Source organism: Conger conger, chromosome 7 (assembly GCF_963514075.1).
Source record: "Conger conger chromosome 7, fConCon1.1, whole genome shotgun sequence".
Lineage (NCBI taxonomy): Eukaryota > Metazoa > Chordata > Actinopteri > Anguilliformes > Congridae > Conger > Conger conger.
In genome coordinates this window covers 5,476,161-5,487,545 of record NC_083766.1, presented here as the reverse complement: position 1 = coordinate 5,487,545, position 11,385 = coordinate 5,476,161, and the positions used below count along the sequence as shown (strand labels likewise).

At 48.2% G+C, this 11,385-nt stretch overlaps 1 protein-coding gene across 3 annotated transcripts; it reads left to right on the top strand.

Moving 5' to 3' along the window:
* Positions 1–211: 211 nt before the first annotated feature.
* Positions 212–10,999, top strand: LOC133132977 (serine/arginine repetitive matrix protein 1-like). 3 transcript variants are annotated; one of them, XM_061248835.1, is made up of 10 exons: positions 212–376; positions 1,301–1,378; positions 2,363–3,091; positions 3,481–4,161; positions 6,557–6,684; positions 7,393–7,504; positions 8,248–8,305; positions 8,706–8,822; positions 8,928–9,048; positions 10,327–10,999. In XM_061248835.1, coding segments are annotated over exons 2-10 (1,998 nt in total). In that variant the 5' UTR covers positions 212–376; positions 1,301–1,328; the 3' UTR covers positions 10,329–10,999. The 3 variants fall into 3 exon arrangements, with proteins under 3 accessions (XP_061104819.1, XP_061104817.1, XP_061104818.1); XM_061248833.1 differs by having other exon boundaries at positions 213–376; positions 6,557–6,729; XM_061248834.1 differs by lacking the exon at positions 212–376 and adding an exon at positions 385–1,205 and having other exon boundaries at positions 6,557–6,729.
* Positions 11,000–11,385: the final 386 nt, after the last annotated feature.

Below are 11,385 nucleotides of genomic sequence, written 5' to 3'. Positions count from 1 at the left end.
CGTACTAGCCCTTCGTATGAAAAAAGTAAGAGAATGAATTATGATAATACGAAAATGTTCTTGCATGAGGCACATTTTGTTGCAATTATTTTATATTCCAATATGTGCGACTGAAAATATAATTAAAATAGCCTTTTATTTGTAGTTTTTCTGTCCTTAAGATTACCGGAAGTTTTTTTTTTTTGGGGGTGGCTGTGTCTAGCGCTGGCTTGACGTCATACTTCTGAAATCGATAGTTATCTCCGTCTGCGATTTCTTCCACCATTAGAGGTCCGAAGGTGGACTAGTTTGCAACAACGTTATTGACAACTCTTAGTTTGTCGTTAAGTATTTTCGAGACCTACGTATCTAGAGTATTTGATAATTTTGTGTTGAGGTAAGGCGATATTACATTGTGTGATTTTAATTTTAAAGGAACGTCGAATCGACATTTTGAAATGATCTCGCTAGCGAGGCTAGCTAACAATTGCTCAGTCCAAACATGGGGAACCAACCAGCTGCTAGCGGTATATCTAGCTGACATAATGCCTGTCCAGCATTTTGAGGCCTACTCTCCGTAAGCCAAGGAGACATTTTGTAGGCCCAATTGGGAGTTGTGCTGTTGTAATATGGAGACTTGGATAACTGTTGCTAACGTTGGGTCAGTTGACATGTAGGCTAGTGATTTAGTTGGCATGTTGCTTATTTGCGTTTTTGGACATACTGGGTGCAACATTATTTTCGCTAGGTAACGCATCCGGTTAAAGTTGGCTAGCTTTAGCTTGCCCTCTTCTAGCTAGCTAAGAATTGACGTTAGTTCGCGTTTGCTAACACTTAGCTAGTTTGCGTCAAAGTGTGTGTGTGTCCATAACGCTTAGACTAGTAATAAAATAACTCGCTATTAACAGGTAACGTTAGTTAGTGGGCTAGTTTTCTGGTGCTGGCTGTTGGCGATAACTTACTCGAAATGAAAGTTACTCGATTTGTGAGTTGGCTAGTTTATTGCTAACCACTAAGTTATATTCTGGATGGGAAGAGAGAGTTTCTTTACTAACGTTAGACTAGCTAACTTGGCATCCCAGAATTTATTTCGGATCAAACCGCAATATTGCTAGCTAGCTATCTATCAACATCTCTACATTGGTATTTATTAGCTACTACTAGCTAGCTGGTTACATCTAACCAGTTTTTAGCATTTGTTTGGATTAAGTTGCAAGTAGTGCGAAGTAAGTTATATTGCTCAAAATGTCCGTTCAGTAACGTTAGCTATATTTTTGAGAACATATTGTTTATAACCGATTTGACCATTTCGCCCTCCTAGAATACGTTTCCGCTAGCTAGCCAGCTATATGCTGAAGATGGTCAGGCCTTATTCTGGATCTCCTCGACAAAAACACCGGTAAGTCAATGTGCTGTGTATGCGTGATTAGGAGACTGGCCGCCTGGGAGACTTTCAGGGAGGCACTTCAAGTAACGTTAGCTAGCTAACTTAATTGAAGGTACAATAGGTATTTTCCCACTTCTAATTGCAGCAACAAGCACCCTCAAACCACAACACTGTTTATTTCCACCCTCCACCCCCCGCCATTGGCTGTGGCGGTTAGAACCAATTTTCAATCAGTGCGCTTGAATTGTACAGCTATACAATGTTTTGGTACTAAGTGGCAGTCAACTGTATATTTATTTTGAAACCCGAATTTAAGGACTATAAACACAGGCATAGTCAACATGCCAGTGAGCGTTTTTCAATGATGGAAAGGGAGATATGAAAGGGATACTACTAAATATCTGGCAGCACAGTGGTTTGAGGCTCATTTGATACCTTGGACCCCTTGATGACTTAAAGCCATTTAACCAACAAATGTGTTCCATACTATATTAGCATAATTTGCAGCTGAATCTAGCCCCACCCCACCCCCCCAATTCCCATTGCGATCCATTCACGTGTAAAGAGTATTAGTACTGCCTGCAGGACAGCCTGAAAATTAGATATCCGGATGACGTTGATAGGTCACAAACATCAAGAAGTCATGGCATGCAAAGGATATGCAACAAAATACTAAACATGACTACTTTCATCTTTAGGGGACTATGCATTAACACTGCTGTCATTTCTACATGGTGAAACCAAAATTTATAAAAATGCACTTCATTACAATGTGCGCTTTAATGTGCAAGCTTATTCTAATGGATTCAGAAATACAGGTTTCCCCAACAAGTACTCTGACACTACCTCATTCTAAGATAGCATTTTGTTACAGAACATCTCAAACGGTTGCTCATACTAAATGCTGTGGACACTCCGTTACTTAGTGCTTTTAAACTGGAAAGTGTTGTTTTTCGGACTGATGCGTGTTGAATAACGTTTGTTTCCGGTGCACAGGCCGTTTTCCCAGTCCTACGGCCCAATGCATCGCATGGATCACTATGGCTCACATTCCAGGGATCAGAGGGAGTTCCGCGAATTCAAGGCTCTGCCGTGGCGGGAGCCCCGGGGCGGGGGCCCCCAGCGGGGCCGGCCCCCCTACTTCGACAAGGAGCCGCGGCTCGCGGACGAGTGGAGGGAGCCCTCGCAGCACTTCCATCGCCCGCTCGGCCAGTGGCGTCCCCAGGCGCAGGGGCGTTTCCACGGCTACGGCCCCCAGACTGAGCACCTCTCCCCGGAGCCCCACCGCGGGCACAGGAGGCTCTCTCCCCCCAGGTCAAGCCAGTCGCCGCCGCCCCATCGTCGACCGCCCATGCAGGCCCCGGGGAACGGGCCCCCGGCCCACAAGAGGCTTTCCCCGCGGGTGCCCCTTCACGGGCCCCACCCTGGGCCCAGACCCCCCTCGCCTCACCACTTCCACGGTAGCTTGAGGGAGCTGTCCCCTATGGCCCACCACGGTCCGTACAGGGGTGCCCACCGGCGTCCGGGGCCCTCGGGAGAGGACAGGAGCCGCGACCATGGCGCTTGCAGGGACCGCAGCCCCGGAGAGAGGCTTTTTGACCGGCCGCCCCGAGGGGAACGCTGGAACGGGGGCTTCCCTCGCCCCCGATCTGGGGAGCGCAGGTTCTCAAACTCTCCCCAGAGGAAGTCCCAGGAATTTCACAGACGGGGTTCTTATCCAGAGAGGTACAGGAACGAAGCAGCATTGCAGGCTGGCTAAAAAAAAAAAACCCAAACAAATAAAATAAATTAAAACGGCAAAATCCAAACAGAGCATACATCTAGGCCTCGCACACGGGGGCCAGGGTAACCATTGGTACAGTGGCAGTACCTATAAGAGTAGGTACAGTGTACACAGCGGCTTGGTGTAGCGGTTACCTGCTGCTTTGGGGGGTTCCTTTGATAAAGGGATGAAGCCCATTGGTCTGCCTGTACAGTACATGGGAGGAGTATGTTCTGGCATGTTTGGGAAAAAAGGGGAGGAGCTAGCACAGGCGTTATTCCCCTGTGGAGCGTCCTCAGGCTGCCCAAGCTGCAGTAACGAGATGTTTGTGTTCTCTGTGATGGGTGTGTAGGTTGTCCACTGAGCGGGAAGCCAGAAGGCACAGTGAGAGTGAGAGGGAGATGGAGGAGAGCAGGAGGAGCGTGGAGTGGGCGGAGGAGGGCAGCCCCCACCACTCGTACAGGTCCCCCAGGTGGAAAGCTGGCCCCGGCCCCTCGGCGGCCTCGCCCCGATTCCACCCGCACCACCACCCCCCCCAGGAGAGGCCCGTCGGGCGACCCGCCAAGAGGAAGCATCCGGAGTGCCGGCCGGCGAGCCCCGAGTTCGAGCGCTGCGCCAAGCGGGCGCGGGAGACCCCCCAGCGCTTCCAGAGGGCCAAGGTCTTCGGCGGCCGCAGCCTCTCGCTCAAGGACAAGAGCCGCCTGCTGAAGGGCCGGAAGCTGAGGGCCGAGTCCGAGACCGGGGACAAGCCCAAGGCCCCGCCCGCCCCGAAGCCGAAGCACCCCAAGGCGCAGCCGCCGAAGGAGAAGGAGCAGGAGGAGAAGCCGTGTCCGTCCGTTAGAAAGGCCCGGTCCGCCGTCACGCTGCAGAACGAGCAGCCCGAGGCGGCCAAGGCCCGGGCCCTGAAGAAGAGGAACCCGAAGGCGGCGCCCCACAAGATTCCTAGTCCTCCGGACACGACGTGCGATTCGCCCCAGGAGACCGAGACGCTCACCATCAAGGTGGACACGCGTCACACCCTGACCACTCACAGGTACGGTATTTCCCATAGTGTTGGGGACGGGGCATGAGGCTGACTTGAGGCTGACTTGAGGCTGAACTCAAGTCCAGCTTTTTTATTTTTTCCTGTTGCGTTATTTGACGTGTCCGGAAAAATGAAGACGGTGCAAGTCCCCTCTCGAGGTGGGAACGATTCCGGCCATCGCCAATGCTTTTACCGCAAAAGCGATCACTGTAAAACGGAAAAGGGGTCAAGTCAGCATAAATATGTTAATCCCTTTGAGGTTAGTTTTTTTTTTTTTCCTCATTAAATGTCAGAGACGAATGTACCGGAAGACTCATAGGTCAGTTAAAAAGGAAGTGCGCTGATCTCGCAACCCTCCCCCTTCGCTTCAGAAAACCACTTTGACATGAAAAGGAAGCCATTTTACAGACTTAGTTTGCTTATTTCTGGAGCAAATGTCAACGCAGAGTGTGGTGGGGGGGTGGGGGGGTGGGGGGGTGATGTGAATGGCCAGAGAAGAAGGAAGAGTGAATAAGACCACTGGCTTCAGCCTTTCCTTCTCAATTAGAAAATCCTACTGGATGAACACTTGTGTGGAATATGGGAAAGGAACAAAGAGGAAGAGAACTCAAGTCGCCCTGTGACAATAAAGATGGCAACAAGGATGCATAGGACAACAGGGAAAATAATTCAACGTATGACAACCATACACTGCCAATTTAAAAAATAATAAATCAAAATGTCTTATCCTGGATGATCATAGTGCAGGAGAGCAAAGCTGTGTGCTTGAGACGCAAGTGTCCAGTGGCAGGAGGACCTTTAGATGTCAAAACTGTCAAATCAGCCTGACATGGGCCAGAATGTGCAGTGGATGACAAAGAGCATGACTATGCTACCTTGTGAAATCCGTAGATGTGGGAATAACGTGGAGGTCGTTGATGGTCGTCAGCATGGCTGAATGCGGTCTTATTTCTCCATGACAAATCTTTTTTTTTAAACTGGAAATTTAAGTCATACAGAAGATGAAGGCATAAAAAGCAGCCAAGCAGGTGGAGCTTTTGTCCTTTGATTACGGTGCATCAAGAACAGCAGCCGCTGACTTTTAATTTTGCTGCAGACCCATTCGGACATCGACACTCTCCGTTAGCAGAAGAGGAACAGAAGCTGCTCAGTTGTCCTACTGTCCTGCCCAGAGCACATACACGCTTCCTAATGCAGGAACCAGGGGGTGCACTGCTAAAGCACAGGCCGCTGTTAATGTTCACTGGGCCATCGCTGGCTTGAGGCCAGTGTCAGTGCAGTAGATGTCACTTAAGAGTATTGACTGAAGTGAATGAAATGGATTGGGTGGACTGGAATTTGCTGGATAATTATGAACTATCTGAAGAAATGGGAGTTTGCTGGATAATTATGAACTATCTGAAGAAATGGGAGTTTGCTGGATAATTATGAACTATCTGAAGAATTGGGAGTTTGCTGGATAATTATGAACTATCTGAAGATCTGAATCTGTTGAAGAAAATCCATTCGTTGAAGTCTACCGAGGAATTAAGTCCATCACAGTCTTGTCAGACTCAAGTCCTGCTGAGAATTTCTGTCAGGATTGCAGTCCAAAAAAGTCTGAATAAAATGTTTTATTTTTTATTTTTTGTAAAGTCATTGACGCGTCTTAAGTGGAGCAAGGAATTTGAATTCCCAAATTTTACTGCAGCAAATTCAGGCCTTGAGCCTCAGACCATTCGGGATCGAAGCGGATGGAACAATTTCTTTGGAAGTACCTCGGCAATCTCTTTGACCATGCAAAACGAGATGTAAACGCATAATCAAACGAGTGTTCCGTTCTGCTGCTGCGCACACCACAGTCAAACTGTCTACCAGGAGATTGGATAACCTTACAGCCCTACGCGATTTAAGCTCTGAGCCGAGGAGCGTTGTTGGATATCCGAACGCAAATCGAAGTTTTCACTCGGGCGCCTCATCGTTTACTCATGTCGGCATATCCCTAAAGCCGCAGTAAAGGAAAAGAGGTCCACTGCTCTCCATCGTCCTGCTCTGTGTGAAATGCTGCGTGTTACTTACAGAGGCATGGAGACGGTAGAACCTCTTCGTAAGTACGCCCAGAATGTTCCTTTTTCATGTGTTCTCTTTCCGATGTTGTCTTGAGTAAATTTTTGATCTGCACAAGCAATTTTAGCGGTTTGTCTTATTTGTAAATTAAGGCAAAGACAAGTTCAGAAATGTGTTCTTGAATTGAATGCTTCATTCCAGCATGACTGTAGTATTGTTTTTTTTTTGTTTGTTTTGTTTTTAAATGAAAAACCGGACGGGAAGTATTGCACTTCATTCAAAAAATCGAGCAAATTTGTTGTGAGCGGATCACCTCATTTGTCCGTGGTGTTGTGCCACACCCCTGCCCTTGCCGTAGCTCCTCCCCCTCGGATCGGCAGCTCTCCTGGGACCTCGTAACGGTGTCCCGGCGGGGCTTGGGGTCCAGGCCCGAGGAAAAAAACAGTGCCCCCTGGAGGGACCGAGCCAAGAAGACTCAAACCACAGGTGATTTTGGCCCGGGACTCATCATGTTAGTCCACCAAGTCAAAGGTTTGTGCTCTGAAACCGAGACCAGGTGTGTCTACGCGTGTGTGTGTGTCTGTGTGTCTGCGTGTGTGTGTCTGCGTGTGTGTGTCTGCGTGTGTGTGTCTGCGTGTGTGTGTGTGTGTGTCTCTGTCTGTCTGTCTGTTCGAGAAGTAAGGATAAAATTGTTCAGACTAAAGTACCTACAATGTAACCCTGCATAAGTATTTGAACGTATCTAATTATGCAATTATCATTACGGTCTGTGTGATCTCCGAGATTCTCAGAGTTCCTCAATTCGTCTTTGCTACTGTATTAGTTTGCTTAGTTGACTTGCTAGCTTAGTTGGCTAGTGGACAGTCGCGCGGTGTAGCCTCAATGATGGTGGAAATGTTTGGAAAGTGAGATCATAAAACAACCATTGATTGTCTATCTGCTTATAATTATGTATTTATGAATATTAGATTGTGTAACAATGACGATAATACTCCAGTTACCGGAAAATATTTTAAATAGACTGTGACGTTTGTATAGCATTTCGCTCCGTATCACACTGCCCCCTAGTGGTCAAATTATACGTCTGCATTGTTTTTGTTTGTTCCATTTCCGTTAATGGAGGTGGCACGACTTTCTCTCTATGGGCTTTGGTTTAACCGGTGAACTGTTCATTCTTCCCTTCCGTCCAACCAGAGAGCTTCTTCAATTCCCACGGAAACATCACACTGAACGAACGGTTCTCCAAACTTCAGAACTTCACCTCTTCCTCCCGTGATCAGAGTGGGCGGTACAGCGGTCTGAAGAGGTATGCCGGCATATGCTTCTAAGGCTCTCTCGAAAATGAATACATTAATGGCATTTGACTCTTATCCAGATTGGATTAAACTAAGCGGGAGACAATCCTCCCCTGGAGCAATGCAGGGTTAAGGGCCTTGCTCCAGGGCCCAACGGCTGTGCGGATCTTATTGTGGCTACACCGGGAATCAAACCACCAACCTTGCGGGTCCCGGTCATTTACTTTAACCACTACGCTACAGGCCGCATACACTCTCGCCATCTGCATTATGTAGGGCCGCATGTAGCCACTCAAGTCAAAAGGCATACACTCCTGTGCCTTCACAGTGACTTGCACACATTTGCACAAATGCTCTGCTCATATACACATGCATAATTTAGATGAAAGCTTTTCTTTTATCTGAAAACATATGCTCCGATGAAGGGGTGTGTCCATACATACCCCTGATGTCCACAGGTTTTTGCGATTAATAGTTTAAAGCTAGCACTGCTTTATTAGTTATTATAAAAGCATGCTACCAGAAATATATAGTACCTATGAATCACTTCTGTAAGTTGTGGCATTTATTGTGTACTCTGCATAGGGCTCAGGAGCCTTTAATATGGGTACTGTTGTTGTATTTCCTCATTCAAGGTTACTGCCAACATATTCCACTGGGCTCGGTCATGTACTTTGCATGTGTGCATACATGTGTATATGAACACTTGTGTGCGACGCATGCACATTCACGGTCTTGCTTGTTTGATTTCTAGACAGGTAGACGTGCCCTTGTTGACCACCAAGCCAACCAAGATAATGGGACCACCCCAGGTAAACCTTTTTATACTCAGACATGCGCGTCAGGTTAGGCGTGCTCCTGCTATTGCCCTAGATCAAGGACTGTGCTTAGACATGAAGTCGGTCCCTGGGGGGGCTGCACTGTGGCTGCCCACTACTCCTAAGTAACTAGGATGGGTGGTAAAATGTAGAGGACGAATTACCCCACAGGCTTCAATAAAGTATCTTATTCTTATGTTTGGGCTTGGATAGTGAGCATCAGGCCATCGCTGCCGTACATGCAGTGCATGAAATGAATGTTGATCTATGGGCTGGGCCACTGCACAGCGTGCACGGTGCAACGTGAACACTCAACTCCGGTCCGGAGGGTGATGCCCTGCACGTTGTGTCGAGTTTTTAAGGGTGAAAGCAAACGTTCGTCTCTCCGTTCCAGCGACCCAGCTTCCGTCCCTCCAGTCCCGATGGGAAACCGCCGCACTTCCTGCGCAGACCCTTCCCAGAGCCTCCGGGACATTTCAGGAGGTTCGGATACTTCAAGAGGCCGCTGATGGTACGATGGCTGCCGCGTGACTCAAAGCCGGGGAACTGCTGTTATGGGGCGTACTGTACCGTGTTGCTTGTGCTGTGTTCACACGTCCCCTCTCCCCCGAATCAGAACAACCTGATGGCACGCCCGCACTTCCAGCAGAAGCCCATGTTCAGGAAGAGCCAGAGCATTATGTCCAAGTACCGGCACCTGCAGGTTCTGCGCCACCGTGGGCCCACGTACCACCACTGTGAGTGTGTCTGAGCTTCAGCGCGTATGCCAAACACACTCTCACCAGCTCACACACCACCACTGTGAGTGTGTCTCTGAGCTTCAGCGCGTATGCCAAACACACTCTCACCAGCTCACACACCACCACTGTGAGTGTGTCTGAGCTTCAGCGCGTATGCCAACCACACTCTCACGTGCTCACACACCACCACTGTGAGTGTGTCTGAGCTTCAGCGCGTATGCCAACCACACTCTCACCTGCTCACACACCACCACTGTGAGTGTGTCTGAGCTTCAGCGCGTATGCCAACCACACTCTCACGTGCTCACACACCACCACTGTGAGTGTGTCTGAGCTTCAGCGCGTATGCCAACCACACTCTCACCTGCTCACACACCACCACTGTGAGTGTGTCTGAGCTTCAGCGCGTATGCCAAACACACTCACCTGCTCACACACCAGCTCACACACCACCACTGTGAGTGTGTCTCTGAGCTTCAGCGCGTATGCCAAACACACTCTCACCAGCTCACACACCACCACTGTGAGTGTGTCTCTGAGCTTCAGCGCGTATGCCAAACACACTCTCACCAGCTCACACACCACCACTGTGAGTGTGTCTGACCTACAGAGCGTATGCCAACCACACTCTCACCAGCTCACACACCACCACTGTGAGTGTGTCTGAGCTTCAGTGCGTATGCCAAACACACTCTCACCAGCTCACACACCAGCTCACACACCAGCTCACACACCACCACTGTGAGTGTGTCTCTGAGCTTCAGCGCGTATGCCAACCACACCCTCACCAGCTCACACACCAGCTCACACACCACCACTGTGAGTGTGTCTGAGCTTCAGCGCGTATGCCAAACACACTCTCACCTGCTCACACACCACCACTGTGAGTGTGTCTGAGCTTCAGCGCGTATGCCAAACACACTCTCACCTGCTCACACACCACCACTGTGAGTGTGTCTGAGCTTCAGCGCGTATGCCAAACACACTCTCACCTGCTCACACACCACCACTGTGTCTCTGAGCTTCAGCGCGTATGCCAAACACACTCTCACCTGCTCACACACCACCACTGTGAGTGTGTCTCTGAGCCCCCCCGTGCTCTATCACGTCTCCAAAACACACCCTAACCAGCTCACAAACCACTCAACACTATTCAACACTTATTCATTCTAAAGTTGCCGTTGAGCAACTGGAGAACTGTGAGCGTCTGTGAGGTCGGTCAGCTGGAGTTGTTTTTGTGTTTATGTGTCTGTGCTCTCTCTCTCCTCCGTGTAGAATCGCAGAGGCAGGAGAGGACGTCTGGCATGGAGCACTCCGGGTCATCCTCTTCCATGGCACATTTTCACAAATGCGGTTTTATTTACACTTGGAGAGACTCCCCTATACTGGACAATGCACCGTGGCCATCGGCAGGCCTTACCCGGCTGCACGCAAAGCTCTGTGGAGCAAGAGAACTTGTCCTGACTTCACCATCTGTATGTAGGATATCTGTTCTGATCTGTTAGTCTAGGAAGATACTGCCTGCTTATTTGCCATTTGTTTGGATGTTAGAGGATAATGTCCTTTTTTTTATCATTTCTTTTAATTACTTCAGTATACAACGTTTTGTTCATGGAAGGCTAGGATAATCTGAATTACAGCAATGTAGCGCTTTTGTGATTTTCCATGTACAGTGGTGTGAGAATGGGGCTAACTAAAATGGTTCTTTTCTATTTATCCATCTTAACTGTGCCCTAGGTGCCAGGATGAATACTTTGTTCTAACCAAGTTATCTTGCCATGCAGGTTTGTGAAGTTTGATAAGAGTTTTTTTGCTCAGGAAAAAAAAGAAAAGGCTTTTGTACATTTGCTTCAGTAACCATGATTTCATTACAGAATCTTTAAAGCGCCTTGACATTCTGCATGTCATGTAACTTCTAGCAATTATATTTTCAAAATGTTGTGTAAAATAGTGTTACTTGTCTTTTCTGTTGCTCTCACTGCATTTCAAACATCTAAAATAATAGTAATTTGAGCTACTGTTGAGCAGAGAAAAATGCTCCCCAGGCACACAAACTGGTATATCCAAGAAAGAAGTCTTATTCTCTGCAGAAAGAGTCGGTACACAACAAGATGGACAAGCATGAACTGAAGCCTGAGAGGGGGTCCTCCCTTTCATAATCAAAACGTCCTGTAGTAAATGACGCCTAATAATATAATCCTACATCTGAGTGATATATGGTGGAAACTTAAACGTATAGTAAAATGCAACAAATCCTTTACTGGGTTATATCTAATCGTACAGCATGCACCCCACACAGGCACACACTGACCTCTTTCCTTCAACATTACATAA